We start from the raw sequence: 27,876 nt of genomic DNA, 5'->3' as shown, positions 1-27,876 counted from the left end.
GGAACGATACAGCATCATGGGCTTCGTCACATAATCCCCTTTTGCGATTGCGCAGAGGAGAAGAGATACCCAGTTCTTTGCGGCTTTAAATCCCAATGCTGTCCTCGTGCTTCAAGAGAAAAGTTTGCACTGGCATGTTTTTTTTCCAAAACAGGGCAATCTCTTCAGTGTTGAACACCTGCTCTGGCAGGTACCCCTTCTAAATGATGAGCTGTGCGAGTTGAGCAGGAAATGTTTTGGCCGCCTCATGGTCCGTGGAGGCACGCTTGCCTGACAGTTTGACATTGCGGAGACCGTAACACTTCTTGAAGTAGTCAAACCATCCCCTGCTCACTCGGAATGAACTGAGGCCGCTCATACCCGCATCGCTCAGCACATCACTCATGCTAGCTCCAGCTGTGCCAGACAGATACATGGACATATGTATTGCCTTCGTACGAATGAGAGGTCCACTTAAAGGCATGTTCTTTTGTGAGTTGTCTTCCATCCATACGTTGAGAGCCTTCTCCATCCTTTCTATGTGGATGTCCTGGACTTGGATGACCACTTTGGCATTCAGTACAGCACTCACCGCAACATCATCTTGAATCGCCTTCTCGTTCTTCCATATGTAGCTCACCTTGGATTTGTTTACTCCATACAGTCTGCCCACGAAGGCTGCACTCCGTCTTTCTCTCAAAAGCCAGTCCAGCAGCTTCACTTTGTCGCTCAAGCTCATCACTTTCTTATGCCTCTTGACAGTCTACGCATCTCCAGCACTGGTCTTGCATTTAGGAGCCATGTTTGATCAATGAGCGGAGCAAGAGGCAAAACACATGTCAAAGCAACGGTACGAGAAGAATGAATGAGATCCAAGACACGCTGCACATAATATAAGTAGTCATGTGGGAATTGTGAGTAGCTGCAGAAGGGGTGAGTAGTCTGTCCATTGTTTGTGAGGGATGTGGGCAGGTGATAATATCTTATGCAGCTGGTGGAAGGTGCGAAGAAGCGTTTCAATTGTGTAACTCAGGACAGACCATGAAGCTTGGTTTATAGCGTGAATAGTGGGACATGCCACGCAACTCTGTTTATAGTGCGAATTGTGGGACAGGCTATGCAGCTAGGTTTATAGTGTGAATGGTGGGACATGCCACGCAACTCTGTTTATAGTGCGAATTGTGGGACAGGCTATGCAGCTAGGTTTATAGTGTGAATGGTGGGACATGCCACGCAACTCTGTTTATAGTGCGAATTGTGGGACAGGCTATGCAGCTAGGTTTATAGTGTGAATGGTGGGACATACCACGCAACTCGGTTTATAGTGCGAATTGTTGGACATACCACATCGCTAGGTTTATAATGTGAATGGTGGGGCGTGCCATGCAGCTTTGCTTCCAGTATGATTGGTGGGACAGGCCGTGCAGCTCAGCTTACAGTATGATTGGTGGGACATGCTGCACAACTCGGTTTATGCCATGAATTGTGGGACAGGCCACGCAGCAATATTTATAGTGGGAGATGCCACGCAGCTCGGCTGAGTGTGAATGGTGGGACATGCCACGCAACTCCGGTTATAGTGTGAATTGTGGAACATGCCGCATAGCTAGGTTTATAATGCGAATGGTGGGACATGCCACGCAGCTATGTTTATAGTGTGAATGGTGGACATGCTGCACAGCTAGGTTTATAGTGCTAATCATGGGACAGGCCATGCAGCTAGGTTTTAAGGTGAATTGTGGGACATGCCACGCAGAGCTAGGTTTATAGTGCTAATTGTGGGACAGGCCATGCAGCTAGGTTTATAGTGCGAATTGTGGGATGTGCCACACAGCTAGGTTTGTAGTGTAAATGGTGGACATGTCGTGCAGATAGGTTTATAGCATGAATGGTGAACAGGCCGCGCAGCTAGGTTTATTGCACGAATGGTGTGACAGGCCACACGGCTAACAAAAATAAATGTATGCACTCGCGAAAATGCAAAGCACAGGGCCGCAAAAGTCGATGCAGGTCAAGTGTGTCGCTCGTGGAAGGTGTATTCTTGCATACGTACAGCTGCTCTATGCGTGGCTGGTGAAAGATACATTTTAGGACTGTGATATGCACACAGCTCGCGGAAGACATGTTTTTTGCGCCTGCAAGAACTGCAAATACGCGAAGCACGTCACATTTTATCAACTGCGAATACGCGGGATCCGCAAATGTCGGGGTCCAACAGCACATTAAGTCATAGGAACAGTATGATGCTCACCCTGTTGGGTTGGTCTACATAACTTTAAGTTATATCTACATAACATAACTTTATTCCAATTAGAACCATAGTGCTCGAAACAATTACCACTCTAATGACGACGTACTGTCAATGTGGCAGGGTAGATTTGGGAGTTTCAGGGTAGATTTGGCCCAAGTCTTTCATGAACAAGCTGGTCAGGCATCACATTCAACTGAAGGTTATTTGGGCAGGAATTTGTAATTCAGGTTTCCAGCGATAACTCACATATTCTTTGCGAAAGACAGTGTGATGTGTGATGCTCTGCCTGCAAATAAACAACCCAAGTGTTTTACAGTCGGGTGGGGAATCAAACCCAGAATAAATGTCTCAAAAGTAAATGCGATACATCTGCAGTGTTGGAAACTCAGGCTCAAATCTTATACACAGTTCAATATGTACTAAAGTGACATGGAAAACTACAAGTGTGCATGCAAGGTATACTGATGTCTCCTAATATTCCGCTCCATTAATCTTATGCACAAGGTCAGGTCAGGTCAGGTGTGGGAGCATGCGCCAGAGCAGCACGTCGGTGTGTCCACTTTCTGCCGGTACTCCATGGGCCTCCGCTGGCCATCCCCCAGGAAGTTGCCTGACCAATCCCATCTCCTTGAGATTCTGATCAACTTGCTGCAAACACGAGGCACGTGGTCCGTCGTCCATTGGCCTCCTTCACTCACGAGGCTCCCTCGCTGAGAGAATCTGGTGAGCAGGACCAGCGTCAGGAAAACGAGCCACATATCCATACAGCCGCAACCGATGCAGGTAACAAATCTCATTTGAGTCTCTCTCAGCAACCGCTCGTTGCACACAAAGTCCAACCAGCGATAGCCAAGGATTCTCCGAAGAGACATGGTACCAAAAGAATTGAGTCTCAGTCTCAGATCCCTGGTCAGAGTCCAAGTCACATCCATAGAGCAAGACTGGAAGCACCGAGGAGCTGAAGATTCAGACCTTCGTCCGACCGTACAGGTACCGGCAGCACCACACCCCATGATCCAGTGAATCCATGATTCCCTAGGAAAGACACAAACGTCTGTTGCTGTTGACATTTGGCTCACAGCTAGCAGAGACATGACTATCACTGCCAAGGTAAGTGAATCTCTCCATGACCTCCACATCCTCACCACAAACAGGTACAGACAAGATAGCAGCATCCAAGATGTCATTGAAAGCCTGGATCTTAGTTTTGACCCAGGAAACTCGTAATCCCAGCGGCTCCGACTCCTCATTCAGCACCTCGAGGGCCCCCAAAAGGATATCTAGAGTCTCCGCAAAGATGACTGCATCATCTGTGAAATCAAACTCAGAGATCTTGACATTCCTAAATGATGCACCGCAGCTTGATCTCTCTGACATCCTCCCCAGAATCCAATCCATACAAGCGCTGAAAATTGTGGGCCAATACACACCCCTAACGAACTTCAATAACAACTGGAAATAAGTCAGAGATGGAATCACCACATCTTACAGCACTCTCAGTACCAGAGTACAGTTCAGACATCAGATTCATCAGTTTTGATGGCACCCCATGAAGACCAAGAATCTTCCAGAGGGCATCCCGATTCACTGAATCAAATGCTTTGCCAAGAAGTGCAAGGATATGGTCAATCGTTGACCTCTTTGGTGTAAAGCATGACTGCTCTGGATGTTGGTGCTCAAGCAGATGGTGGTGAACCCTTTCAAGAATTATCTGAGCAAAGACCTTGCCCAGCACTGAGAGTCGTGTCACCCCTCGGTAACTGTTGCAGTCCTGTTGATCACCTTTCCCTTTCCACAGAGGGACAACAAGGCCCCTCTTCGATTCAGTTGGGATGATGCCCGTGTTCCAGGCAGAGCAACAGAACTGCATGCAACGACACGAGTACACCATTTCCACCAGCTTTGAAAAGTTCAGCATGGATGCACAGATCCCAGGAGCTTTACCCCATTTCAACCAGTTTACCGCATATGAAGGTGGATCACAGTTGATTGGAGGGTCAGCAATAGGGATAGTAATATCCTGGACATCCAACTCGACAGCTAGTGGATCAGCCTGGTACAACCGCTCAAAGTAACTGGCCCAGCAGGCCTTCACTTCGGACTCCTGTGTCAAGAGACCACCACCCTCTGCTCTCACTGTAGTACACCAAGGGATGGGCTTGGAGGAACGCAATGCACGAATTACCCTGCAAGCAGGACGAGAATCACTTGACCACAGGTGATGCTCTACCCCCTCAATGATTCCTCACACATTGGCCTCCTGGTCCACCCTTAGTGCACGTACAGTTTTACGCCTCAGTTCCCTGAACAGCTCAGCTCTTTCATTCAGCCTGGCCCTGCGACTTTGGTCAATGGTATCCAGTGTCCCTTGAGACACAAAATTCTTCTTCGCCCTCCGGTGAGTTCCAAGATATCCACCGGCAACATCAAGGACGGTGGTCTTGAAGGCACTCCACAACTCTTCAGGATCTCCCAAAGCACCCAGACCCCTTAAATCTCCACTCAGCCTGTTTGCAAACTGCTCAGCTACCATCTCATCCTTGAGCTTGCCAACATCCAGCCTCGGCTGGGATGGTACCATTCTCCTGGATTTAAGCTGCAACTTCAGTTGTTACTCTGAAGTTGTGGCAGTTTTACATGGTACCCGTAGCAAGTCACAGATCGAATATGACCTGACCTGACAGACATGCACAAGCTCCACCATAAACCTGACATCATGAAATTTTTTGATAAATACTCCATCCTGGGGATCTTCAGATTTATTTTGTCATGGCACCCAGTTATGATGTCACTGCATGCCTTCCAATGAATCAGCTCTACCATTTAAATGGCATTGATGTAACTGTTTCAAACACAATCTAAACACAGACTTCATTATTATTTCTGTACAATTGAGTTTTCCAGGCACTGGACAGTTAGTCCGGGAGCCCATGGAGATTTGTTTAGCATTGCGAGTACAAAAGGTTTGAGGCTTGGAATATGATGGGATACAACATAGGACCCTTAAACGGGCATTCTTAAGTTTCATCTCCCTTACCATTCCTGGGGGCGACCACTTAAAAGTACCCCCAAATTCAAGTTTCATTCGCATGATTGAGTATATGAATGAAACCAGTGCCAAAATGTTCTCCTGGAAGGTAGAAATAAAGATCTGCCATTCTTAAGTGTCAACTCCTGTACTTAGCCTACTTAAGAACGCCCCTAATTTGTGCTAATTACCACGTTAATTAGCATGATTGAGTACAAAAAAATGAGACGCACCAAAATATCCAGTAGGGTACCCTGACTAAGTTTCGGCCATTCTTAAGTGTCAAATCCTGTACCAAGTCCAGTTAAGAACGGGTCAAAGGTCAGGGTCAGTGCTGCCAGGGGGGGGGGGTTAATTAGCATAATTAGGTACATGAAAGAATGAAACCAGCGCTAAATTGTTCATCTTTGGGGTGAAAATCAAGATCCGCCACTCTTAAGTGTCAACTCCTGTACTTCGTCTACTTAAGAACGCCCCTAATTAGCGCTAATTACCACGTTAATTAGCATGATTGAGTACAAAGATGAAAGTTTGGCCAAAATGTCTCTTCGACCACCCTGTCCATGGATTGGCCATTCTTAAGTGTCAACTCCTGTACCTAGTCCACTTAAGAACGGGTCAAATGTGATCATCTCATCCTTTATCATGTTTATAAAAACATTTTTTAATCCGCAATATCTGTCTCTCGGCCTGATATCATTTAATCGATTTACCGGTACTTTAATTTACGCCATGTCCTAATTAAACCTGGTAACACAAGAAATTTCATTTTGCTGATTGCAAAAACAAAATGTTTCCTTTAAAAATAACCTTTCCCGAACATTGTTCTATCCCAAATAATATTGCCTTTTCAGATAAGTGACAATGGATATGCAAGACCCTGATTGGTCTCCTAACATTGCCAGGACTGAGACCCCAAGCCCAGTTCCGACACCTCAGAGAAGCTGTATCCTTCATACGCATCAGAGTTTGGGAAAGAGGCCATGCCTTGAAGTGTTTCCATTCAGTGAACAACAATGGGCCACAGTACAAAAAGCTGCATCAAACAGGCGTAAAAAACGAAATTTTGAGAATTCAGTCTACCGTGATGTCGTTCTTGATCTACCTGAAAGCCCAGCAGAAAAGGATGGATATCATGTTAGCTGTTATAAAAACTTTACTGCAGTTTCAGCCAGCCAGTCACCTGTCGACATTGGTGACACTGCGAGTACCTCTACGACAACACATTTACGTTCTGCAACCGCAACCTCAGATGAAAAGCCATCCACTTCCGGTATATTTCCACCGCAATGTTTGTTTTGTGGAAACACAAAAAAACGCAAAAGGGGTGGGCTTGAAGTTGCTGGCGCTTGCGAAACTCTCGAGGCTAGCCAAAGCATTCAGGAGGCGGCTTTGGTATTAAATTATGCTAAAATCTTGTCTAAAATCAGTGGCATTGACCTCGTTGCCAAGGAAGTGAAATATCATCACTCTTGCAAGAGTTCGTTTCTGATGTCGGCAAACAGAGTACGCGATCGTGACAGGAAGAGTGCCAAAGTCCATCGACCAGTTCCACCAACCCGTCAGCCGTTGATGATATTCAAGCATATGTTGAGCAATCTGTCCTCAGAAACAAAAGGCCCGAACTCCTTACATCCGTGTATGCGAGGAATTTGGACTTGTGCAATATATCATCAGAAACTCCTCTAAATAACGCTCAAAGCCTAATGCGGAATTTGAAGGGAAAATTTGGTGACAAACTTAAATTTCAAACTCCACTCGGAAAGAAATTAGGATTGATAATGTACAGTTCTGAAATGTCTGATGACGCAGTACGTGTCGCATATGACTATGCCTCCGATGATGAACAAATTGTGACTAAGGCCGCTCTGCTACTCAGGAAACAACGACTTGATGTTCAAAAAAAGGATTTGCCCGAAAATCCTACTTTAGATGACCTGAAGGGAGGTGTTGTATCCCCCCACCTCTGTTATCTACTTTCTTCACCAGCTTGTACTGTGGACAAAATGTACCGATCATGTCATGCGCCGCGTTAAATCATCCTGTGATGATGCCCTCTTCATTACTAGGAGAGGTAAAGTCAAACCAGCAAAGCAAGTGGCACTGGGTGTCGCTGTGAAATCTGTCACAGGTAGCAAAAAAGGTTGTGCAGGTGTTAAATCGATTTGGGCACTGCATAAATTACAACAGCTTAGAGGAATTGGAAACAGAAACAGCAGAGTAACTTCAAGAAAGGCGACTGTCCTGTCCTGATGGAACCATCAAAGACAAGCCAATGGGTGTTGCATTTGATAACTTCGATGAGTTGACAAATACATTATCTGGTGCAGACACACTACATGATACAATGGGAATAATGTATCAGAATGTACCAGATGAATCAGAAGAAACAAGGTCAGTTGAACCAAGCGAGTCCGTCTCATTGCCGCCAATAGTCCCTAGCACCTGGAAGGGGCGAAAACGATCACTGGAGCAACAAGAGCTATCACTGGAACCCTATCGTAAAAAACCAAAAATGACAGTTTTCAGTTACAAGCACGTAGATGTCTTCAACCTCCCTGATGTCAGTGGTGCTGCAAGAAACTTGGACCTGATGTGGATGATGAGTCATGCTCTAGATGTGGGCAAGGTTCCGATGTGGGTCGGGTATAATGCCAAAAACTACGAAGACAAGCTGCCAAAACAAGAGGTCAGATACATGCCCAACCTGAGACAGCCAATCACTAGTCTTGACGTCATACAAGAGACGCTCATCACAGCCCAAAGATGTGCCAAAGAGTGTGAGCAGAAATTTGGAATTGTCACGTATGACCTGAATGTGGCAAAACCTGCCATGCAGATTCAAGCCACAGAAAAGCCCCAATTTGATGACGTCTTCATAATGCCAGGTGTGTTTCACATTGAGATGGCATTTTTTAAAGCGGTCGGGAAGATCATCTCTGATTCAGGAGGACCTGATATGCTAACTCATACTGACATCCTTGCCCCAGGGTCACTGAACGGCTTCCTATCAGGAAAACATTTTAATCGCTGCAAAAGGTTGCATCCAAAACGAGCCCTTGCGTTTGAGATCCTCCACTTTTTGGCATTCATGAAGACCTACGAGGAAAAGGATCGACTAGAGGAATTCATCAACAGTGTACACAGTGGTGAAGTTGCACTCGAGTCAATAGGTGCATCAGATGTCTTCGTTGCTGGAAAAACTGCCTATACCAAGTACACAGACGAAACAAGATCTGGAACACATGGCTACACCGCTCAATTTTGGATGATGTACATGATGTTGCTGCAGAACTCCGACCTGCACGAATAGATCGTGATATGCGTGACTTGAAGAAGGTCATGAAACAAATAGAAGACTCTCGCAATCCCTTTGAGATAGAAGTCGAAACAGAAGCATCACAGAAGAAACTGTTCAACATTAACACTGGGAAGGCTACCAGTGATGAGACTCGTGAAAGTCTGCTCAGAATTCCAAAAGAGGGACAGGCACACCACCAAGATTTCCTAGATTCCTGCATTGCTGATCCCAACAGGTTTGAAGAGAAGATAACAAAGGCAAAACTGAAGACCTTTTCAGATGGATATGCAAAGAACCGAAAACAAGAAAATATCGGAGCTGAAGGGAGATCTGATGGGCCGCCTTGTGGTACTAGCCACCAAAAGCAATCTGGACTTGCCGTTCATTTTTGAATATCCACTCACACCAGTCCCTTTGTCAATGTGCAGTACAGCAGGAACTATGGCAAAAACAGAAAAAAAGTGCTCTCTTCAAATTACTGGAGTCAAAGGTGAATGATGCTGAATGCAGTCCTGCATTCAAACGTGATTGCATTATCGATGGCCCATTTCTTCTCCATTCCCTACCACCAAATTAGCCAGCCACCTATGGGGGTCTCGCAAGAAGCATACCGATTCAAACAGTGCCGCTGTCGAGTGTGGAACTTCATCGAGTCTTCGATTATTACCCACAGCCATCTTTGAAAGACATGGAACGGGGAAGGAGAGGAGCAGATGACCGTGAGTTTTTGATAACTGGCCCAGAACAAAAACGACCGAAAGATCTAAGCAATGCCCTAAAATCAAGGTCATTTAAGAGACAGCTCCCCAAGTTCCTAGCAAGAGAATGGCAAGACCAGGCATACAAACAGATCATCGGAAGCAGTCAGCTCTATCTTGACATTCCTGGAGAATGCCATCATTACGAAGTCGTCGATGGAATTCTCAGACGTGATTCCGTTGAATACCTTAGAAACAACCACGAAGAGGCAGATACGAAGATATGTCTCCATGGAAAATCTGTGGACAGTACTGAGAAACAAGGGGACATAGTCATTCGTGCGTCAGATACAGACATAGCAATCGTCATGCTGTATCAGTGTAGCAAGTTTCAGTCACCTTGTGGATGGATGTTGGTACTGGAGCCAAGAATAACCATAGATATATCAGCATTACCGCCATCTATGAGTTACTTGGACCTCAGATATGTGCAGCATTGCCGGGATTCCACGCGTTCACAGGCAGTGACTACACTGCGGCATTTGTTCGCAAAGGCAAAGTCAAACCATTTGCTAAGCTGGAAAAGAATAAAGAGGCACAGAAAGCATTCCAAAGCCTGGCGACTGAAACAGAACTGAGTCAAAAAACGCGAAAGACCCGGCAAACTTTCACCACAATCATGTATGGTGCAAAGGACACCAGCAAGGTAACACTCAATGGTTATCGGTACAAGGTGTTTGAAAAGGGCTATGGACCAAAGTCGACAGCAAAGAACCCCTTGGAGAAACTTAAGGGCATAAATGCAAGTGCCATTCCACCATGTGAGGCAGAGCTCATTATGCATATGAAACGTGCATCATTTGTTGCTCACATGTGGCTGAATACTGATGTCGCCGAAATCCAACAGCACCCGACGGAATCAAATGGTTGGGACTTTGACAATGGATATTATCAGCCAATTTGGCATGAAGGGCCACAGATGCCAGACACCCTGGTTCCAGAGGAAGATGAGATCAATGGTGATGAAAGTATCGAAGAGGAGAACATGACCGTCTCATCGGATGACGAGTCAGACTGGACAGAAGATGATTAAGGAACACAATGCACAACAACCAGTTGCCACCTGTGACTTCTTTAATGTCATCAATACAATCAAACTAAAGTTAGAAATAACTCCATTCGTAATTTCATGTAATTAATAGTGATCATTACAACTCAGTACCAATTATCAGCAGTCACTATCGCATTTTCGTCCATGTTTTAATTTTGTTTCAAATTTTATTAAACTCTGTTTTCGCATATATAATGTATATTGTTCATTCATTTTATCCCTGTTCTTAAGTGGACTAGGTACAGGAGTTGACACTTCAGAATGGCCAATCCATGGACAGGGTGGTCTGAGAGACATTTTGGCCAAACTTCCATCTTTGTACTCAATCATGCTAATTAACGTGGTAATTAGTGCTACTTAAGAGCGTTCTTAAGGAGACTAAGTACAGGAGTTGACACTTAAGAATGGCGGATCTTGATTTTCACCCCAAAGATGAACAATTTAGCGCTGGTTTCATTCATGTACCTAATTATGCTAATTAACCCCCCCCCCCCCCGCAGCACTGACCCTGACCTTTGACCGTTCTTAACTGGACTTGGTACAGGATTTGAAACTTAAGAATTGCCGAAACTTAGTCAGGGTACCTTACTGGATATTTTGGTGCAAGTCTCATTTTTGTACTCAATCATGCTAATTAACGTGGTAATTTGCGCAAATTAGGGGCGTTCTTAAGTAGGCTAAGTACAGAAGTTGACACTTAATGGCGGATCTTTATTTCTACCTTCTCTGAGAACATTTTGGCACTGGTTTCATTCATGTACTCAATCATGCTAATTAAACTTGAATTTGGAGGTACTTTAAGTGGTCGCCCCCAGGAATGGTACGGGAGATGAAACTTAAGAATGCCCGTTTGAGGGTCCCATGTTGTATCCCATCATATTCCAAGCCTCAAACCTTTTGTACTCGCAATGCTAAACAAATCTCCATGGGCTCCCGGACTAAGTAGCCAGCGTGGAGAACCAATCAAAACGTATGATCATGGTTTTGTACATGTACGTTGTTCACGTGTAAGGCACAAGTGGCTTTAACAACCAATCATCTTCAAACATTGCATGCAGGTCCATACATAGTAAGGTTCGACATCATGATCAGCGGGTTCTTCAGGTGCCAGTGTGAAGCAAGCCGGAACCCGACCTGCCCAAACAGCTCTCAGTATGTCTCTCTCCTCTGCCATAGCTGCAATGACACACGGAGAGAAATGTTCATCTCATTAAATCGGCACCATATCACGACAACTGTGCGCTGACTTCGACACACTAAGGTGGTTCAAATCCGACCTGAACCTTGGCTGGAGATAAATCATTTTCAAAAGAATTCATTTTTTATAATATCAGAATTCATTAACCAATAGACCCATAATCACACGTTTCCCGCTTTCATGCATAATCGCGGGTTGAGAGACATAATGTTGCAACTGCATTTTTAACGAGGTTGAATAAAATGGCTCTCATGTCTTTCAACACCATATTTCACGGGTTGAGAGACATAATGTTGTAACTGAAAATTTCCCATTTCCTGCAAATCGCTAATGAAAGATAAATATGGTGTTGAAAGACATGAAAGCCATTTTATTCGGTTTCGCCAGAAATGCAGTTACAACATTATGTCTCTCAATCCGCGATATGCTGAAAGTCAAGAAGGCGGCTAAGTGATGTCAAAGAAAGTGGAACATTGTTCAACATCATCATCAAGCCTGGTGATGATTACCTATCAAGATAACATGCGCACATGCACACACCCCTCCCATAGCTCTTCCACGAGCCTCAACCATGATGGTTGTGTTGGGAAAGGTTAATGGGGGCAACATGGGACAGAATTGGGGGTGACCTGAAATGGCAGTGCACTGCTTGCTTGACGTCCTGGAGGGAACAGTGTGACAGAACAGCTTTGAGAAAGTGGTCCGATAGATGGGAGAAGTGAAGACTCAAATAGCTGAAGTGAACAGTCAGCCTGGATTTTGGAAGTTTCATCAGGAGGGGTTACTGGAATAACATGTCTATTCTGGAGTTGCTGTGGAGTGTTGGAGGACTGAGAGCAGAGAAAGCAATTTTACAGCAACATAACTTGTGAAAGGACTTCCGGTTCCGGGTTTGGAGCGTCGAGAGGTCTCCTTAGGGGCTCTCTGCTGACGTTCTCAAAGTTAAGTTTCCGGTCGTTATTTGTCCTGTTTTAACTTTAATTTTCTCACCTACATGTGACTGTGTGTTCCTAGTTTGGTTGTGTTTCAAAAATCGTGCTATTTTGTGAGTTTTTGTCGACGTTCTTACCGGGTGTTTGAGGCCTCGGCCTTGGCCTCGGCTTGAGGCCTACCGGTTCCCCTCGGTGTTCGATCAGTTTTTTTGTTTTTGCTACCCATTACCTTCAATTTCTATCCTCCCGACTTTCCTAACGTCCCCTATTCTCCCAACTAATCTCTATTTCTTATCTTTAAAAAAAAAAAACAAAAACACAACAACAACAACAATACGCTAACCTTCTCCCAATTCGGCTTCTTCTTCTTCCTCATATTCTTCCTCCTCGATTTTTTTTCGACAATACTTCCATGACCTAATCTGTTGAAAACTCTCAAACATTCATAATAATAAGAAAATGATCTTATAATGCTTCAGCTTCCTCTCTCACACATGTGGTACTCTTTACTGTTTCATAATGCACTACTCTTCTGCTATTTTAACAGACTGCTCTCATTTCGACCTCTCCTTCATTCCTTGCCTAAAAAAATCCAACTGTTACAGCGTTTCTTCTCTCCATTCTCTGAATTTGCCTTTATTGCATCCATCAAGAATTGTGTAACATCGCATCTCTGACTGAAAACTTAAAAAACCCCAGTTTGCTATGAATGTTAGCTTTCCATCAACCATTCTTTTTTTCCAACTTCAGTGCCAACTCACCCCCCTCACCCCTCACTCTCACTCTCAAAGCAACCATCCCACTCTTCTCCCTCCAAGCCTCCCTCTCACCTCTCTCAAAAATTCCCCCCTCACCTTTCTCCCACCTTTCATCCCCCTCACTCATTCTTCTCAAAGTTGCCCCCCTCTCATTCACTAAGCTGATTCCTTCCACTGCCCTCTCACCTCCATCTCTTCACTCCACCTCCTCAAATCCTCAACTGATTTCTTCCCCCTCTCGTCACCCCTCTCCCCCAGCACCACAGAGCCTTTTCTCCTCCTCATTCGGCCCCCTCCCGAGTTATTCTGCAATCCCCCACACTCTTTCAACAATCCCTCCTTACCTCCCCCCTCATCCTACCCTCCCACTCCCCCCCCCACCCCTGCACCCAAAGCCTCCTCCCCTACCTCTTCATTAAAAGTGTGGACCTCAAATATCCGGGGCCTTCGCTCAAACCTTTCAGATCTTTCCATACAGGTTGCACTGACAAACCAGACATAATCTGCCAAACAGAAACTTTCCTCTCCCAAGACGTGTCTGACTCCAAAGTATCTCTTCCCGGTTACTCCCTCCTCCGGTATGACAGACCTGAGCCTCGTCCTGGTGGAGGTGTTGCTCTCTTCATCAAAGACTCTATTCCTCACTCACCATGCACTGCTCTCACTCCCCCACACCCCCAGGAATACCTCTGGCGACGGCTTCCCCTCCACTACCACCTCATGTTTATATGTGTACTACTGTACTGTACCGTCCACCGAACAGTGATGACTCCATCTACACCTCACTATCCGAAAACATGGACCATCTTCTATCTTCTCATCCAAACTCTCTCTTCATCTTATGTGGTGACTTCAATTGTCATCATGCCAGTTGGCTAGGTGTGGGTACCTCTCTCACCTGTCATGGCACCTCAGCAAAAGCTTTCTGCGACTCAATCGGTCAACCTACCGACCCGGATCTCAACCAATGGTACTCCATCCCTTCTGGATCTGATTTTGACAAATTTCCCTGACAATATCTGTTGCTCTTCTTCCACTCCAATCGGTTCTTCTGACCACGTCCTTGTCAAAGTGGACATCTCTCTGGCTATTATCAGAGAACCACCTCACCGCCGTCGAGTCTGGCATTTCACTCAAGCCGACTGGCAGGGTCTCCGAGCAGCCATCAAACTTATAGACTGGTCTCCTATCACTACTTTCTCCAACATCAACTCATCCTGGGAATTCTTTCAAAGAAACTTGCTCTCCCTCATGCACAGATTTATCCACTCTCGTCTTCAGTTGTCTTACCCTTCCTCCCGCCCTTGGTTTACTGAAACTTGTGGTGAGGAAATTGTCCTGAAACAACTTGCCTTTGCCTCATGGAAAGCAAACCCAACTGAGGGCAATCTTAGTTCCTTCCACAAAGCTCGGAACAAGTGTGTATCTACCCTCAGGAGAGGCAGAAAACAACATCTTTCTTATCTCAAGTCTGAGCTCTGAAACCTCTCTCCCTCCTCAAAATCCTGGTGGCATTTAATCAAATCTGTTTCTGGTGGATGTTCCCCCTCCATCCCCTCCCTTACCTCAAATGGCCGTACTGCTGATACCGCACGTGAAAAAGCTGAATGCCTAAACTCGGTGTTTGCAGCTAAATCTTGTGTCCTAAACCCATCACTTTCTCTACCCACCTTACCCAGTCGCACCCAACTGTCCCTGGACTCTATGTCCTTTTCTCCTAACAAGGTGGAGAGCTTGCTTTCAAACCTCGAGTCAGATTCTGCAACCGGTCCAGACGGCATCAGCCCACGTGTCCTCAAAGCCTGCTCTTCTGCTCTTGCTCACCCTCTCTCTGTTCTATTCTCCCTCTCATTTGCTCAAGGTCATCTGCCATATGCTTGGAAATCTGCAAACATCACTGCCCTGCATAAAAAGGTGCAAAAACAGATCCCTGCAACTACAGACCAATCAGCCTTCTGCGAATCATCAGCAAGGTTATGGAATCCATCATCGCTTCAGACATGAAATCCTTCCTCTTCTCCAATGGCTTGATTTCCGTTGATCAATTTGGTTTCAGACCAGGTCACTCCACCCTGGATATGCTGCTTCTGCTCTCCCATCAATGGATGGAGGTCCTCGATGCCAGACAGGAAATCCGAGCCGTATCCCTGGACATATCACGTGCTTTTGACACAGTCTGGCACCCTGCCCTGCTCACCAAACTCTCTTCCCATGGTATCCAAGGTCATCTCCACTCATGGCTCGAAGACTTCCTCTCCTGTCGCAGTCACCGTGTGGTACAAAATGGAGTTCTTGCATCCTCCCTTCCTGTGCAGGCTGGAGTTCCTCAAGGTAGCGTTCTGGGCCCTGTTCTTCTTCTGGTTTTCATCAATGATCTCTCCGACTCTCTGGAAAATCCTCTATATCTCTTTGCTGATGACTCGGCCCTCTGCCTTACCATCGGTCATCCCTCAGACTGGCAAGCAGCAGCTTCTTCGCTCACTGCAGATCTGGGTAAAATCACAAATGGGTCCAACACGTGGAACATGTCTTTCAATCCAGACAAATCTCACACTCTCACTATGTCTCTTCGAAAGGATCGTTTAGAACCCCCCCATCCACTTTCTCAACAATCCTCTGGAAGAAGTCTTTTCTTTCAAGCTTCTGGGTCTCACTACCTGCCATGAACTTTCCTGGGAAAGTCACATTTCCAACCTCGCCTCCAAAGCAAGTCGCCGACTGGGAATCCTCCGTCGTGCAAAGTCCTTCCTCGGCCCTCTTGAGCTCCTGACCACTTACAAAGCTTTTGTCCGTAGCCTGATGGAGTACTGCTCTCCCCTCTGGGCTGGTGCTCCAGCCTCCCACCTTTCTCGGCTTCACGCAGTCGAAACCAGGGCATTTCGGATCATCGGCCATGACATTTCTTGGGCTGGCTACAGAGCAAAGCCGGCCTCCAAAGCCTCGTGGTGCGTTCTGCGCATGCGCGAATGACCCCCGAAACTCGTGGTGCATTCTCCGCATGCGCGAACAACCCCCGGAACTCGTCGTTCGTTCTGCGCATCTCCCGCAATGAAGCTGAGTCTTTGGGCCTCTCACTCAATCACCGCAGGTAGCCTGGTGTGTTGGCGCAGTGGTTAGGGCAGCGGCTTGGGATCCAAAAGGTCCTGAGTTCAAGCCCCGTTGGGCCACTGAATTAATACACCAGGGGGTTTACTCAGCCTGTCATCCTTCCGAGGTCGGCAAAATGAGTACCAGTGTACTGGGCCGGTGTATACCCCGGTTAAAATAGGTGTACCATATCCCTGTGTCGTAAGAGGCGACCAGGGTTGCGTCAGGAAGGGCATCCGGCGTAAAACCTGTGCCAAATCACTATGCGGATCATACGGATGATCCGCTGTGGCGACCCCTAACGGGAGCAGCCGAAAGAAGAAGAAGAAGACTCAATCACCACAGGTTGGTCGGTGGTCTTTCCGTCTTCTACCGTCTCCTCTCCAGCCTTTCCCCCCCCTGCTCTCTCTGCGATTTGTCCCCACCACATTTCCACAGGGTGCTCAAGGTCCGCCAACAACCCGCTTCTGGTAAAACTACCAAAATCACGAATCACTGCTCACCTTCACTCTTTCATTACTCTTTTTTCCCACCTTTGGAATAAACTCCTTCACTCTATTCTTTCCCATTCTTCCCTCCAGGCTTTCAAAACAGCTGTTCACCACCACCTCTTATCATCCCCCATCCAAATCCTCAATCTTTTCTACCCCCGATAATCCACTCAAGCCCACTTCCTTCAATTCCCCTGCTTTCCTTCCTGAAAATCCCTGTAATGTCCATCTTCTCTTCCCAATGTTCCCCGTCCCATCCCTCTTCCTTCCACAGATCTCTTAATGTGTCTGTTCCCCACTGTTTTGTCCCTCCCACTCCCACCCCTCTTGTCTCATGCCCCCTTGCTGTGCGTTGTGTGTTAGCTCTCACACGAGCCTCGTCAAGGTATACAAAAACCAAAAAAACCAAAAAAATAACTTGTGCTTCTGCCTCATCACAGGAGATTCCAATAATTTTTGGAGCTTTGGATTCCACAGAATCCAAGAGCCAGATGTGATGCTGGGGTGCTAGCCCATAACAGAGAGCAGTACACCATTGAACTCCAGACAAAGACCTTGTAGAGCGAGTAGCTCTGATTTTCTTAGGAAAGACTTGGATCAAAGGAGGATGCCCAGGATGCGGCTGGCTTTGGAGGCCGGCTTTGCTCTGTAGCCAGCCCAAGAAATGTCATGGCTGATGATGAGGCCTAGAAGTTGAAGAGATTGAATCTCTTCTAGTGGATGGCCGAGGGAATAGGCAAGTTGGTTTGATGATAATTCCGGAGCGATAGCGTGAAACTGAGATTTTCTAGGATTCATTTCATTCATTCATTTTGGTTTATTGAGAACTTCAAACACTCGACAAGGGAGTCCGAAGACTGATTTGTCAATTTTATGATAAAGCAACAAACATATATAGAGAGAAAGAGAAAGAGAGAAAGAAAGAAAAAAAATGTATGAAATGAAAATGCAAATTAGCCAGAAAGCAAAGACAATTTAAATGACAACAAAAAAAAAAAATGTACTTTAAGGACATTGTCCATTTTATCAGTCTAAAGTCAAATATTTTCCATATCAGCACAGAGAGAGGTTTCTGCTGTCTGCCTAGCAGAGGGATTGAGGAGTGGATGACAGTACTTAATTTTGCTTACTTGTTTACAATCCAGTCACACCGAGTGGCATGTGGATCCTCTTGGGGAACTTGCAGCACTTTCCGACTTCTTGGCCCACTGACTGACTGATCACCATGCAGGTGGTTTCTATTTCCCTCAGTGCCTTTTCCACCGTACACTGCCAGGTCTCTGAAAGTCTTCCAACCCCACGACAACCTTCAGACTCTCAGTGTATCGCTCTTTACCTCTGCCACCAAAGGTAAAGCAAGTTATGTTTTCACCGCTTTCTGTCTGTTTGTTTGTCTATGTGCAGGATATCTCAAAAAGTTGTGGACAGATACAGATGAAATTTGGTGGACAGGTTCGGTGTGTGACAAGGACGAACCGATTCGATTTTAGTTCAGATCCAGATCCAGATCCAGATCCAAGAGCTAGATGTGGCAGATGACTACTAAAAATTTTAAAGTGATTCTTCACCATTGAGAGATAGGGCTCAAAAATGATATACAGCACGATATCTCAAAAAGTTGTGGACAGATTCAGATGAAACTTGGTGGACATGTTGGGTGTGTGACAAGGAAGAAGTGATTCGATTTTGGTGAAGATCTGGATATGATAATTATTTAATTTATAAAGTGATTCTTCACCATTGAGAGATAGGGCTCAAAAATGATATACAGCACGATATCTCAAAAAGTTGTGGACAGATTCGGATGAAACTTGGTGGACATGTTGGGTGTGTGACAAGGAAGAAGTGATTCGATTTTGGTGAAGATCTGGATATGATAATTATTTGATTTATAAAGTGATTCTTCACCATTGAGAGATAGGGCCAAAAACGATATATAGCATGATATTTCAAAAATGTAATGGGCCCGATATGTTCTCGTGGATCAGGCATTGCGTGGTGGAGGTATGCGCTCTACCGAGTACCCTTTTCGTTTTGTGATGTTTTCCATGTCTGTCTCCACCTCGTCATTTTGATTTCCTCAATGATGTTTTTCTTTCCAACTCATTCTTACTCACTCTATCTGGCATGAAGATTCACAAAATATTTTTGTGACTGCTATAAATGAAGGATTGTAGTTTCTGTACATGACTTTGGTAACTTTCCATGCTTCACAGCTTAATTGGAGAATCGATTTTACATTACATTAAAAAATTTGAAACTTCGTTCTTGTGTTATATTTTTGATTTTGAGATTTCCCTCATCCTTATAAATGCTACTCTTGCTTTCTGTATTGGTTCACGAGCACCAGCCAGAGTGACCACTATATTCGCTATGTCTGTGTGTCTGTTTGTTGGGTAGTCGATCTAGTCGAAAAAAAAAAAAAAAATTTGAGATTTGTTCTACCCTTATCAGTATTTAAAATGGCGATTTCGATGAAACTTGGTTGGTAGGTTCATACCATGACCTAGTTGTGTGCAAATGAGAACCGTTGCTATGGACACCACCGTTGCTGAGCAACGGGACTTTGAAATTTTAGAAAAATCATAAAATATTAATTTTTTCGAAAATCAAAAATCAGGCCACGAGCGACTGTGGGCAGTACATTGAGCCATATTGTCAAAAATTTCCAGCCGGATCCTATGAAAACTGTCGGAGAAGATAGACTTTGAATGAACCCTGGTCGAAAACAATAAAAAAAAAACGAAGTTCGTTATATCTCAGAGACTATGAGTCAGATATACATTTCCTCAATGATGAGTATTTGAGAAGGGCATTTCCTCAATTTCCTACGAGTCAGATATACATGAAACTGGTATGGTAGGTTCATGGTATGTCCAAGTTATGTTTGAGAAAGAACCGTTGATATGGACCCCTCCGTTGCCTAGCAACGGCCAACTACCCATGTCCACCTACCGGCTTGTCTGTGTGTCTGTCTGTCCAGAGCATAACTCTGGGGACTTTGATCCGATCTTGATGAAATTTGGTTATGTGTTCGATATCAATGTCTAGTTGTGTTTTCCTGGATGAGGGCGTGCTACGCCCATTGTGGGCTGAGCCACGCCCAAAAAATAGCCATTTTATGGGGTAGTCGGATTAAAAAATCTATCTTCTCCGAGGGAATTTACTGAATGTAATGGGTTCTTCGGTATTTGAATAGCAAAATGAATTATCTAAAACTTGTCGTTGTCCGATTTTTCATTTTCGTCCCAAGGTCAAAAACTTAGAAAATTGTGAATTTTGACATAAAAATCATACGACCGCCCAAACTTCGAGAGTGAGGATGACAATATTTTTTATGCATAATCTTGAGGTCATTCCCCACCTAAAGTCTTTTTTCCCACCTAAACCATTTTGCTCTATCTCGAACACCTTGCCCGTGGCGCCCCCTTCAAGTTTGTTTTTACGCCGATTTCATCAAAGTATGGATAATCCGAGGAGTGTGAAATGCCATATAGCCTATATGACGTTATATTGTTCCTGGAATGTTCCAGAGGAAGTTTTGCACCAAAGGTCATAACCCTTGACCTTTAAAGGCCACAAAGGTCAAATTTTCAAAGTTGTGGGAATCGAACCGGGTTTTCGACCTTCTTCGACGAACCAACTCCAATAAGCTATAGCACGTATCCTGTTTCCTGATTTTAATGTCCACAACATTGTTGTGTGACCTTTAAAGGTTATGCAAAGGTCAAACTTTGAAAGTTGTTGAACGAAACCGGGTTTTTGACATTTTGCAGCGAATAACCTGTCACTCGTACCACATCATGTTGATCATTTTTATAACTTGGTCAAACATCATCAAATTGTCTCATCCTTGACATCTGAAACAATCTACATCATCAAATACCGCTCGTGAACCATTGTCATCTTCAGACTTGTTCTTTGTGGAAGATGCGAGTTCTCTCCCCCCCCCCCCGCCCCCCCATTCACGTTTCCCCCCATTACAGTGGGGACCAGTGATTTGTGCTTAATCCTAAACCTTGGCACACCTGAACTCTAATACATGTATAAGGCTTCCCCTCTGGGCTGGCTCCCCATCTTCACATCTTGCTGAGCTTGTTGCCATGGAAACAAAGGCCTCCAAGATTATTGTAATCTCTGGTGATGAGTCTGAGCCTGAGCCTACCACTTGGCCATTGCCGACAGGTCGGTGGTCTCTCCACCTTCTCTTCCCCCGTTCTACAAGCGAGATGCACAGAATAGTCGACGAACCGCAGTTTTGTTCTTGTTCAATCTGCCGGATAAATACGAGAATGTACGCGAGGATTCAGCTTGTCCGTGCACACTGTGGTGTAGTCTGCGGGCCTACGGGGAGGGGCATGATGATGATGCATGATGGGCGTGATGATGGGAGGAGGGGTCGTGGTGGTCATCGTATCTGCAAGGGATATAGGGTGTGCGCGCCGTCTGAGGCGTCGTAGTAATACTGGAGTCGCCCGGCTCGTGAGTGTGCCGAATACGGAATAAAGGGGAGCCGCCGGGCAGAGTACGCCCGCGCTCGCACTTGTACAACACAGCTCGGCTCGACTGTCCTTCCGCTCGTGTCTGCCTGCTAAGCATCTCCCATTCCAGTACAGTACACACACCAACCCAGTGTACTCCCAGCACTGTACGACGTACCAGTAATGTGTAGAAAGCACCGATCTGTAGCTCGGAGGTACGAACGCAGAGTATGGACGGCACTGTCCCACTGAACCTATCCGCCGATGAGGAGACCGCGTCTGGATTTCGTGTGCCGCGGCGTCTTTCCACGTAAAGGAAGTCTGCACGAACTCAGAGAAATTCAAGAAGTTAAATTAAATTTAAACTGTAGCACGTACTGCATTAAAGACCGTACGACCCGTTTAAACACTCCTCATACGCCGCGGATGAGGCCGTCGCACGGATCGGAATATGAGCTGCACCGCACTTCCGGGTTCACCCGACGTCACTTCCGGGAAATGTTGTTTATTGTTTTTTTTTTTTGTAACGTCTCTTTCTGTCAGTAAGTGCTGAGTGATTACTGTGCAGATTATTTTCTCAATTATCTGTTTATAATTACGTTGGAATCCCCGTCCATGCCCTTATTTCGCGCAGAGCGGGGATCTGCAACATCGAGCACGCTGGATATTTCCTCATAATATATCCTTTGGAAGATGTGGTAACATCATTAGCAGCGCTTTTTCACCCTTGCAATTCTCTTCGAGATCTTTGTGAGTCAAACGAAGCACGTTTAGTGAGTCGACCATCGTTTGTTTGAAAATCTTGAGTTCTTGTTCCGGTTGTTGTTTTTATTCGTTGAAGAGGGAGGGACGAAATAAAAAGGAGACGTTTGAGGAAAAAGGAAATGTATGCCATTTAGGGATAAAGGAGTTCACACAGACTCCATAGTGGCCGCAAGCGAGAGCGTGTTTATTTCCGCGATGACGTCTTCACGTACGAAATCGACAACTCAAAAAACAACAACAATAACGGAGCTCCCGCGATGACGTCTTCACGTACGCAATGGACAACTCAAAAAACAACAACAACAACAAACAACAACAACAACAAAACAAACAACAACAACAACAAAACAAACAACAACAACGACGACGACGACGACGTAGCCCAATGCCTACGTCTCATCTCCCTTTCCTGCAGATCAAGCAAGCAAGCAAAAGTCTCTTCTCGTTACAAACTGCTCATTGATTAGCACACAACACTCAAACTCAGATCGAATGGATCAATAAATTTCAAATGATTGATTTTTTAAAGATCCAGACGTTTGGGAGGGTTCACCACCCTGCCCCTCTTGGTGGTGGACTTGGTGTTTCTGGGTGATGCCAGTGAGTGGCTGGCTCGAGGTGAAGACACTGTTGGGGAAACCCCAGGATTCAGATGCTTGCATACTGGGACTTGGCGACTTGTAGCTATTCTCCACTGCGGTGTCCCATTGAGGAATAGGAGCCGGCACATCATTCACATCCAGGGAAACATGGGCACAAGAGGGTGACTGACTTTCCAAAGGGTCAATGTTGGCTGATGGGGGTACACTATGGAAATGGAGCCTGTTACGCCGGTATACATTGTTCGTGGTCCTCACCGTATATGAACGGGTGCTGTTGTGATGTGCCTCGATCACACCTGGGATCCAATGCCTGGTGTCTGGGTGTGGTAACATCCAAACACTGTCTCCTGGCTGAAGCTGTGGTAGACCTGACATGGATGGCCTGTCGTGATTGTGCTTAATGTTTCTCTTTCTGTGCATCGAAGCGTGATTTCTCCATGTGATGGTCATACTGAGCAGGCTTGAGAAGGGCACGGTTGCAGGGCAGTGTATTTCTGGGGCTTCTGCCCATGAACAGCTGAGCTGGGGACATGTTTATTCCTTCAAGTGGAGTGGTACTGTTGCGGGCCGGACGTCGGCGACGAGCACGACCGCGGGATGGAGCCGTAGAGTCGATTCCGCCGATCACCTGGAATTTAGATCGTACTTCTTCGGAAAACTCCGAAAAGTATGGGTCCATTATCGGACCGTGAAGCGTCAATATTTCTACCACGTGGTACAGGGTTATTTGCCAATTTTACAACTACCTAGATATCCACGTGGCGATTTACCGAGTCTCCACACCCTCGACGGCACCCGTACGGAACGAGCCGCGAGCGTACTCGAACCGTGTGTGACCCGAGCGGATGGTCATCGAGATCCGTCGGTCCAAATGACCCTTACGGCGGCACAACAGCCTTGCTAATTTTCCAACACGCAGCACGCTAAACCAATGGCGGAAAGGACACGAACGAGCTGATACATTTCACAAATGGGGATGTTTATTAAACAATAGGGAAGTGAGGGGAGCACGTAAGGGGAGAATTATCCGAATATAAGAAGCACATATTTACAGCAAGGCACTTATACAATTTCCTACTTAATGGACTGGCACCACACACACGAATCGGACCCAGAGCGGTCTTTATTGAGGCCTCTAGCTCGGAGGGAAAGACGAACTGAAGACCAGAACCTGCCTCGGACATGTCCACTTCATGTGGTCTTTGAGCTGCTTCGAACCGGGCACCAGCGAGGGCGAGCTGAATCCAGGCACCGGCGAGCCGCGATCAGCCTCCTGAGCTCCGACAGATCCTCTCGCACTCCAGAACACACGCTGGTGAAGACGAGGCGCCGATCCTTCGCAACCCGCCCGAGTATACTCAGCCAAACAACCACCAATTCCAACCACCACCCGCCAACTAAGAACCAAGAACCAACTTCTGTCTCTCCATTCCCTTTTTATCCCTCTCGAGCACGGCTCGCTTCTGGCGTGGCTCGTTCGCCGTCGGTGGGGGCTGTCGCATTCCATTTCTTGGAGTACCCAAGCGAGCCGATGGGTGGGGCCTGAACTTTCCCTACTTGGCACTCTGCCAAGCGAATTGATGGGTGGGGCCTGTCACATTCCATTACTTGGAGTGCCCAAGCGAGTGTGCGGAGAATGCTGGGAGCAGAGGGTTTTCGTTGCTGTTTGTAAAAAAGGAAAACCTGACTATTAAAATAACTTCACAGCGCATGAAAATTTATTCACCCAATAGACTAGGGAAAGGGAAATATCTATCCACATTCACTTATCGAAATAACTGAGCTATAGGACCTGAATGTTGTGTGCTCATGGCTTCCAGATTCGCAACAGTACGATAGTCTGGCAGGGCTAAGTGCTTACCTGTTTATTTTTTCTGTGTTTTTTACCTGTCTGGATTGCTCTTTCTGCCTCTCCATTGGCACTCTTGAATTTGGGGGATACAATATTGTGTGTAATGCCATATACTTTTCAAAACTGAGAAAATTCCTCTGACATGTATTGACTTCCAGAATCACTTCACAGCTTCTCTGGAATACCACGTCGACAAAACTGCTGCTTGAGAGCTTCGATCACAGAGCGAGTCGGAACATCCTTGAAGCAGTCTACCTCCACAAACTTGGAGTAATAGTCGACTGTGAGCAAGTACCGCTTTCTTTCAAAATCAAAAATGTCACTCACAACTTCGATAAATGGAAGATCAGGTGTATAAGTTGGCAAGAGGGGCTCCCGTTGTTGAGCTCTTTGATGCTCAGCACACTTGCAACAATTCTCAACCGTTTCTCCTCAATGTCAGAGTTAATTGAGGGCCAGTACATATTTCTGACCTTGTTCGTTTCCAGATCTGAGACCTGAGATGAGAGTCTTCTCATCCCAAACTATTCTCATTTGCTTCTGTAAGAGCTCAAGCGGTTGGCCAATTTCTATGGCCAAGTTCTCACAAGCCAGTGAGAACTCTCCCCGATCATGGAGTTTTTCTTGGACCATCTTTTCATGACTGCCATCAATGATGCAATCGACGAGGATGGTGTCTGGGTCCTGGTAATCACAATCCATGAGAATTCTCCTTAAATCTTTTATAAAATGGTCAGCAGACACCACTTCCCTGGTGCCTTTGCTCCAACTCTCTTATTTGTCCTGGGCTGCACATGGTTCTGAAATTTGTCGAGCACTTTCTTTGGGTCGTCTTTGTCTCCTTCCTCCCAAGCTAGAGTTTGGTAGATTTGACGACCTTGTTCGCCGATCCACGTTCCGAGGCATCCTGCTTGACGAGGCTTTGGGATGTCTGTGAGCGGCCCAGACAAGACAAAGCTGATGTAATTTCTGAAACACCGAAACTCCTGAAAGAGTTCGAGAATATCCCAGTTGATCAACAGATGTTCGAAGTTCAGCGAGTGGAGGGTGGTAGCTATTGACAGGGGAATCCGAAGGGAAGGCCTGCTGGGTTGGTTACTTTGAGCGGTTGTACCAGACTGACCCACCAGCTGTTGAGTTGGATGTCAGGGGTATTACATTACCATCCTATTACTGACCCTCCAATCAACTGTGATCCATGCTCGTTTGTGGAAACACACACTGTGGTGAACTGGTTGAAATGGGGTAAAGCTCCTGAGATCTGTGGCATCCATGCTGAACTTTTCATGGTGTACTCCTGTCATTGCATGCAGTTCTCTGCTCTGCCTGAAACACAGGCATCATCCCAACTGAAGGGAAGAGGGGCCTTGTTGTCCCTCTCTGGAAAGGGAAGGGTGAATACCAGGACTGCAACAGCTACCGAGGGGTAATACTACTCTCGGTGCTCAGCAAGGTCTTTGCTCGGATAATTCTTGATGGGGTTCGCCATATTCTGCTTGAGCACCAATGCCAACAGCAATTATGCTTTACAAAGAGGTCAACGATTGACCGTATCCTTACTCTTCGGGTCCTCACCGAATGCAGAGAAGAGTTTTGGCAGGGGCTGCTTGCAGCCCACGTTGAACTCTGCAAAGCATTTAATTTGGTGAATTGGGATGCCCTCCAGAAGGTTCTTGGTCTTTGTGGGGTGCCACCAAATCTGATCAATCTGATGTCTGAACTACACTCTGGAACTAAGAGGATGCTGTAGGATGTGGTGATTCCATCTCCGACTTATTTCCAGTTGTTACTGGAGTTTGTCAGGGGTGTGTGCTGGCCCCACACTTTTCAGTACTTGTATGGACTGGATTCTGGGGAGGATGTCAGAGAAATCAAGCTGTGGTGCATCATTTGGGAATGTCAAGATCTCTGACCTTGATTTTGCAGACAATGCAGTCATCTTTGCGGAAACTGGATATCCTTTTGTGGGCCTGCGAGGTACTGAATGAGGAGTCGGAGCCGTCAAAACAAAACAAATAAAGTCGGAGCCGAAAGGAGCAAAACATTCCATTCAAAACTTAGTCACTCAAAACGAAGAACAAGGCTTTCAATGACATCTTGAATGCTGCTGTCTTGTCTGTACCTGTTTGTGGTGAGGATGTTGAGGTCACAGGGAGATTAACTTACCTTGGCAGTGATATTGATGTCTCTGCTGGCTGTGAGGCAGAGGTTAATAGATGTCTGGATCGGGCCTGGGTAGTTATGGATTCACTGAATCATGGGGTGTGTCACTGTCGGTACATGTGTAACAGTACGAAAGTCCAGGTCTTCAGGTCATTGGTGCTTCCAGTCTTGCTCTATGGATGCAAGACTTGGACTCTTGCCAGGGATCTGAGATGGAGACTTAACTCCTTCAGTACCAGGTCTCTTTGGAGAATCCTTGACTATCGGTGGTCGGACTTTGTGTCCGAGTGGTTGCTGAGAGAGACTCAAATGAGATTTGTTACCTACATAGTCCGTGAGCATCAGCTGCGGCTGTATGGACATGTGGCTCGTTTTCCTGACGCTGATCCTGCTCACCAGATTCTCTCAGTGAGGGAGCCTCGTGAGTGGAGGACGCCAATGGGCCGACCATGTGTCTCGTGGTTGCAGCAGGTTGATCAACATCTCAAGTAGATGGGGATGGGCCAGGCATTTGCCTGGGGGATGGCCATACGGAGGCCCCTGGAGTACCGGCAGAAAGTGGAAGCAGTTATGCGCTGCCCTAGCACATGCTCCCAAATCTGACCTGACCTGCTGCTCTGCCAATTGTGATTATGTATTAATAATTCTTGGAGAGGGGAGGGGAAGGGGTTGAATTGTGAATCATCTGGTTTAATTAACCGGAGGTGAAAAGACACACATGGGAATATTGACGCGGCATGCTTCCGCTCAGGTGACTCATCATCCTTGGAGCATTAGTTTCAGCGTGAACAGTTCCTACCTATAATTATCACTGAAGATGGAGGGGAGGGGCCTTCCATACATGTCCTACCCTTCCTCCTGCCCATGGTACACTGAAGCTTGTCACGATACAGTTGTCCTGAAACAACTTGCCTTCGCATCATGGAAGGCTAATCCAACTGAAGGTAATCTCAGTTCCTTCCACAAAGCTCAGAACAAGTGTGTGTCTACCCTGAAGAGAGCCAGGAAACAACATCATTCTAATCTCAACTCTGAACTCTCAAACTTATCTCCCCCCTCCAAATCCTGGTGGCATCGAGTTAAGTCTGTTTCTGTTGTATGTTCCCCCTCCATCCCTTCCCTTACCTCAAATGGCTGCACAGCTGACACTGCATGTGAAAAAGCCGAATGCCTAAACTC

General features: G+C 46.1%; 1 protein-coding gene and 1 pseudogene across 1 annotated transcript in view; one reads left to right on the top strand and one right to left on the bottom strand.

Annotated features, from left to right (window-relative positions):
- ATG5 (autophagy related 5) overlaps positions 1 to 21,804 on the bottom strand; it is a 29,630-nt gene extending 7,826 nt beyond the window's left edge. The window contains exons 1-2 of the mRNA XM_085854435.1: positions 21,494 to 21,804; positions 11,435 to 11,544 (exon numbers count right to left, since the gene is read on the bottom strand). Of these exons, the coding sequence (XP_085710561.1) occupies positions 11,435 to 11,542 (108 nt within the window). The 5' untranslated portion in view covers positions 11,543 to 11,544; positions 21,494 to 21,804. The remainder of the gene's footprint in view (positions 1 to 11,434; positions 11,545 to 21,493) is intronic.
- Positions 6,091 to 10,350, top strand: LOC147013008 (uncharacterized; annotated as a pseudogene).
- Positions 21,805 to 27,876: the final 6,072 nt, after the last annotated feature.

The sequence above is a fragment of the Eptatretus burgeri genome, chromosome 14 (assembly GCF_056783735.1).
Source record: "Eptatretus burgeri isolate ZD-2024b chromosome 14, Ebu_testis_v1, whole genome shotgun sequence".
In the NCBI taxonomy this organism is placed as follows: Eukaryota; Metazoa; Chordata; class Myxini; order Myxiniformes; family Myxinidae; genus Eptatretus; species Eptatretus burgeri.
Note: the sequence above shows the minus strand (reverse complement) of the source record. Positions and strands in the feature narration are given on the sequence as shown.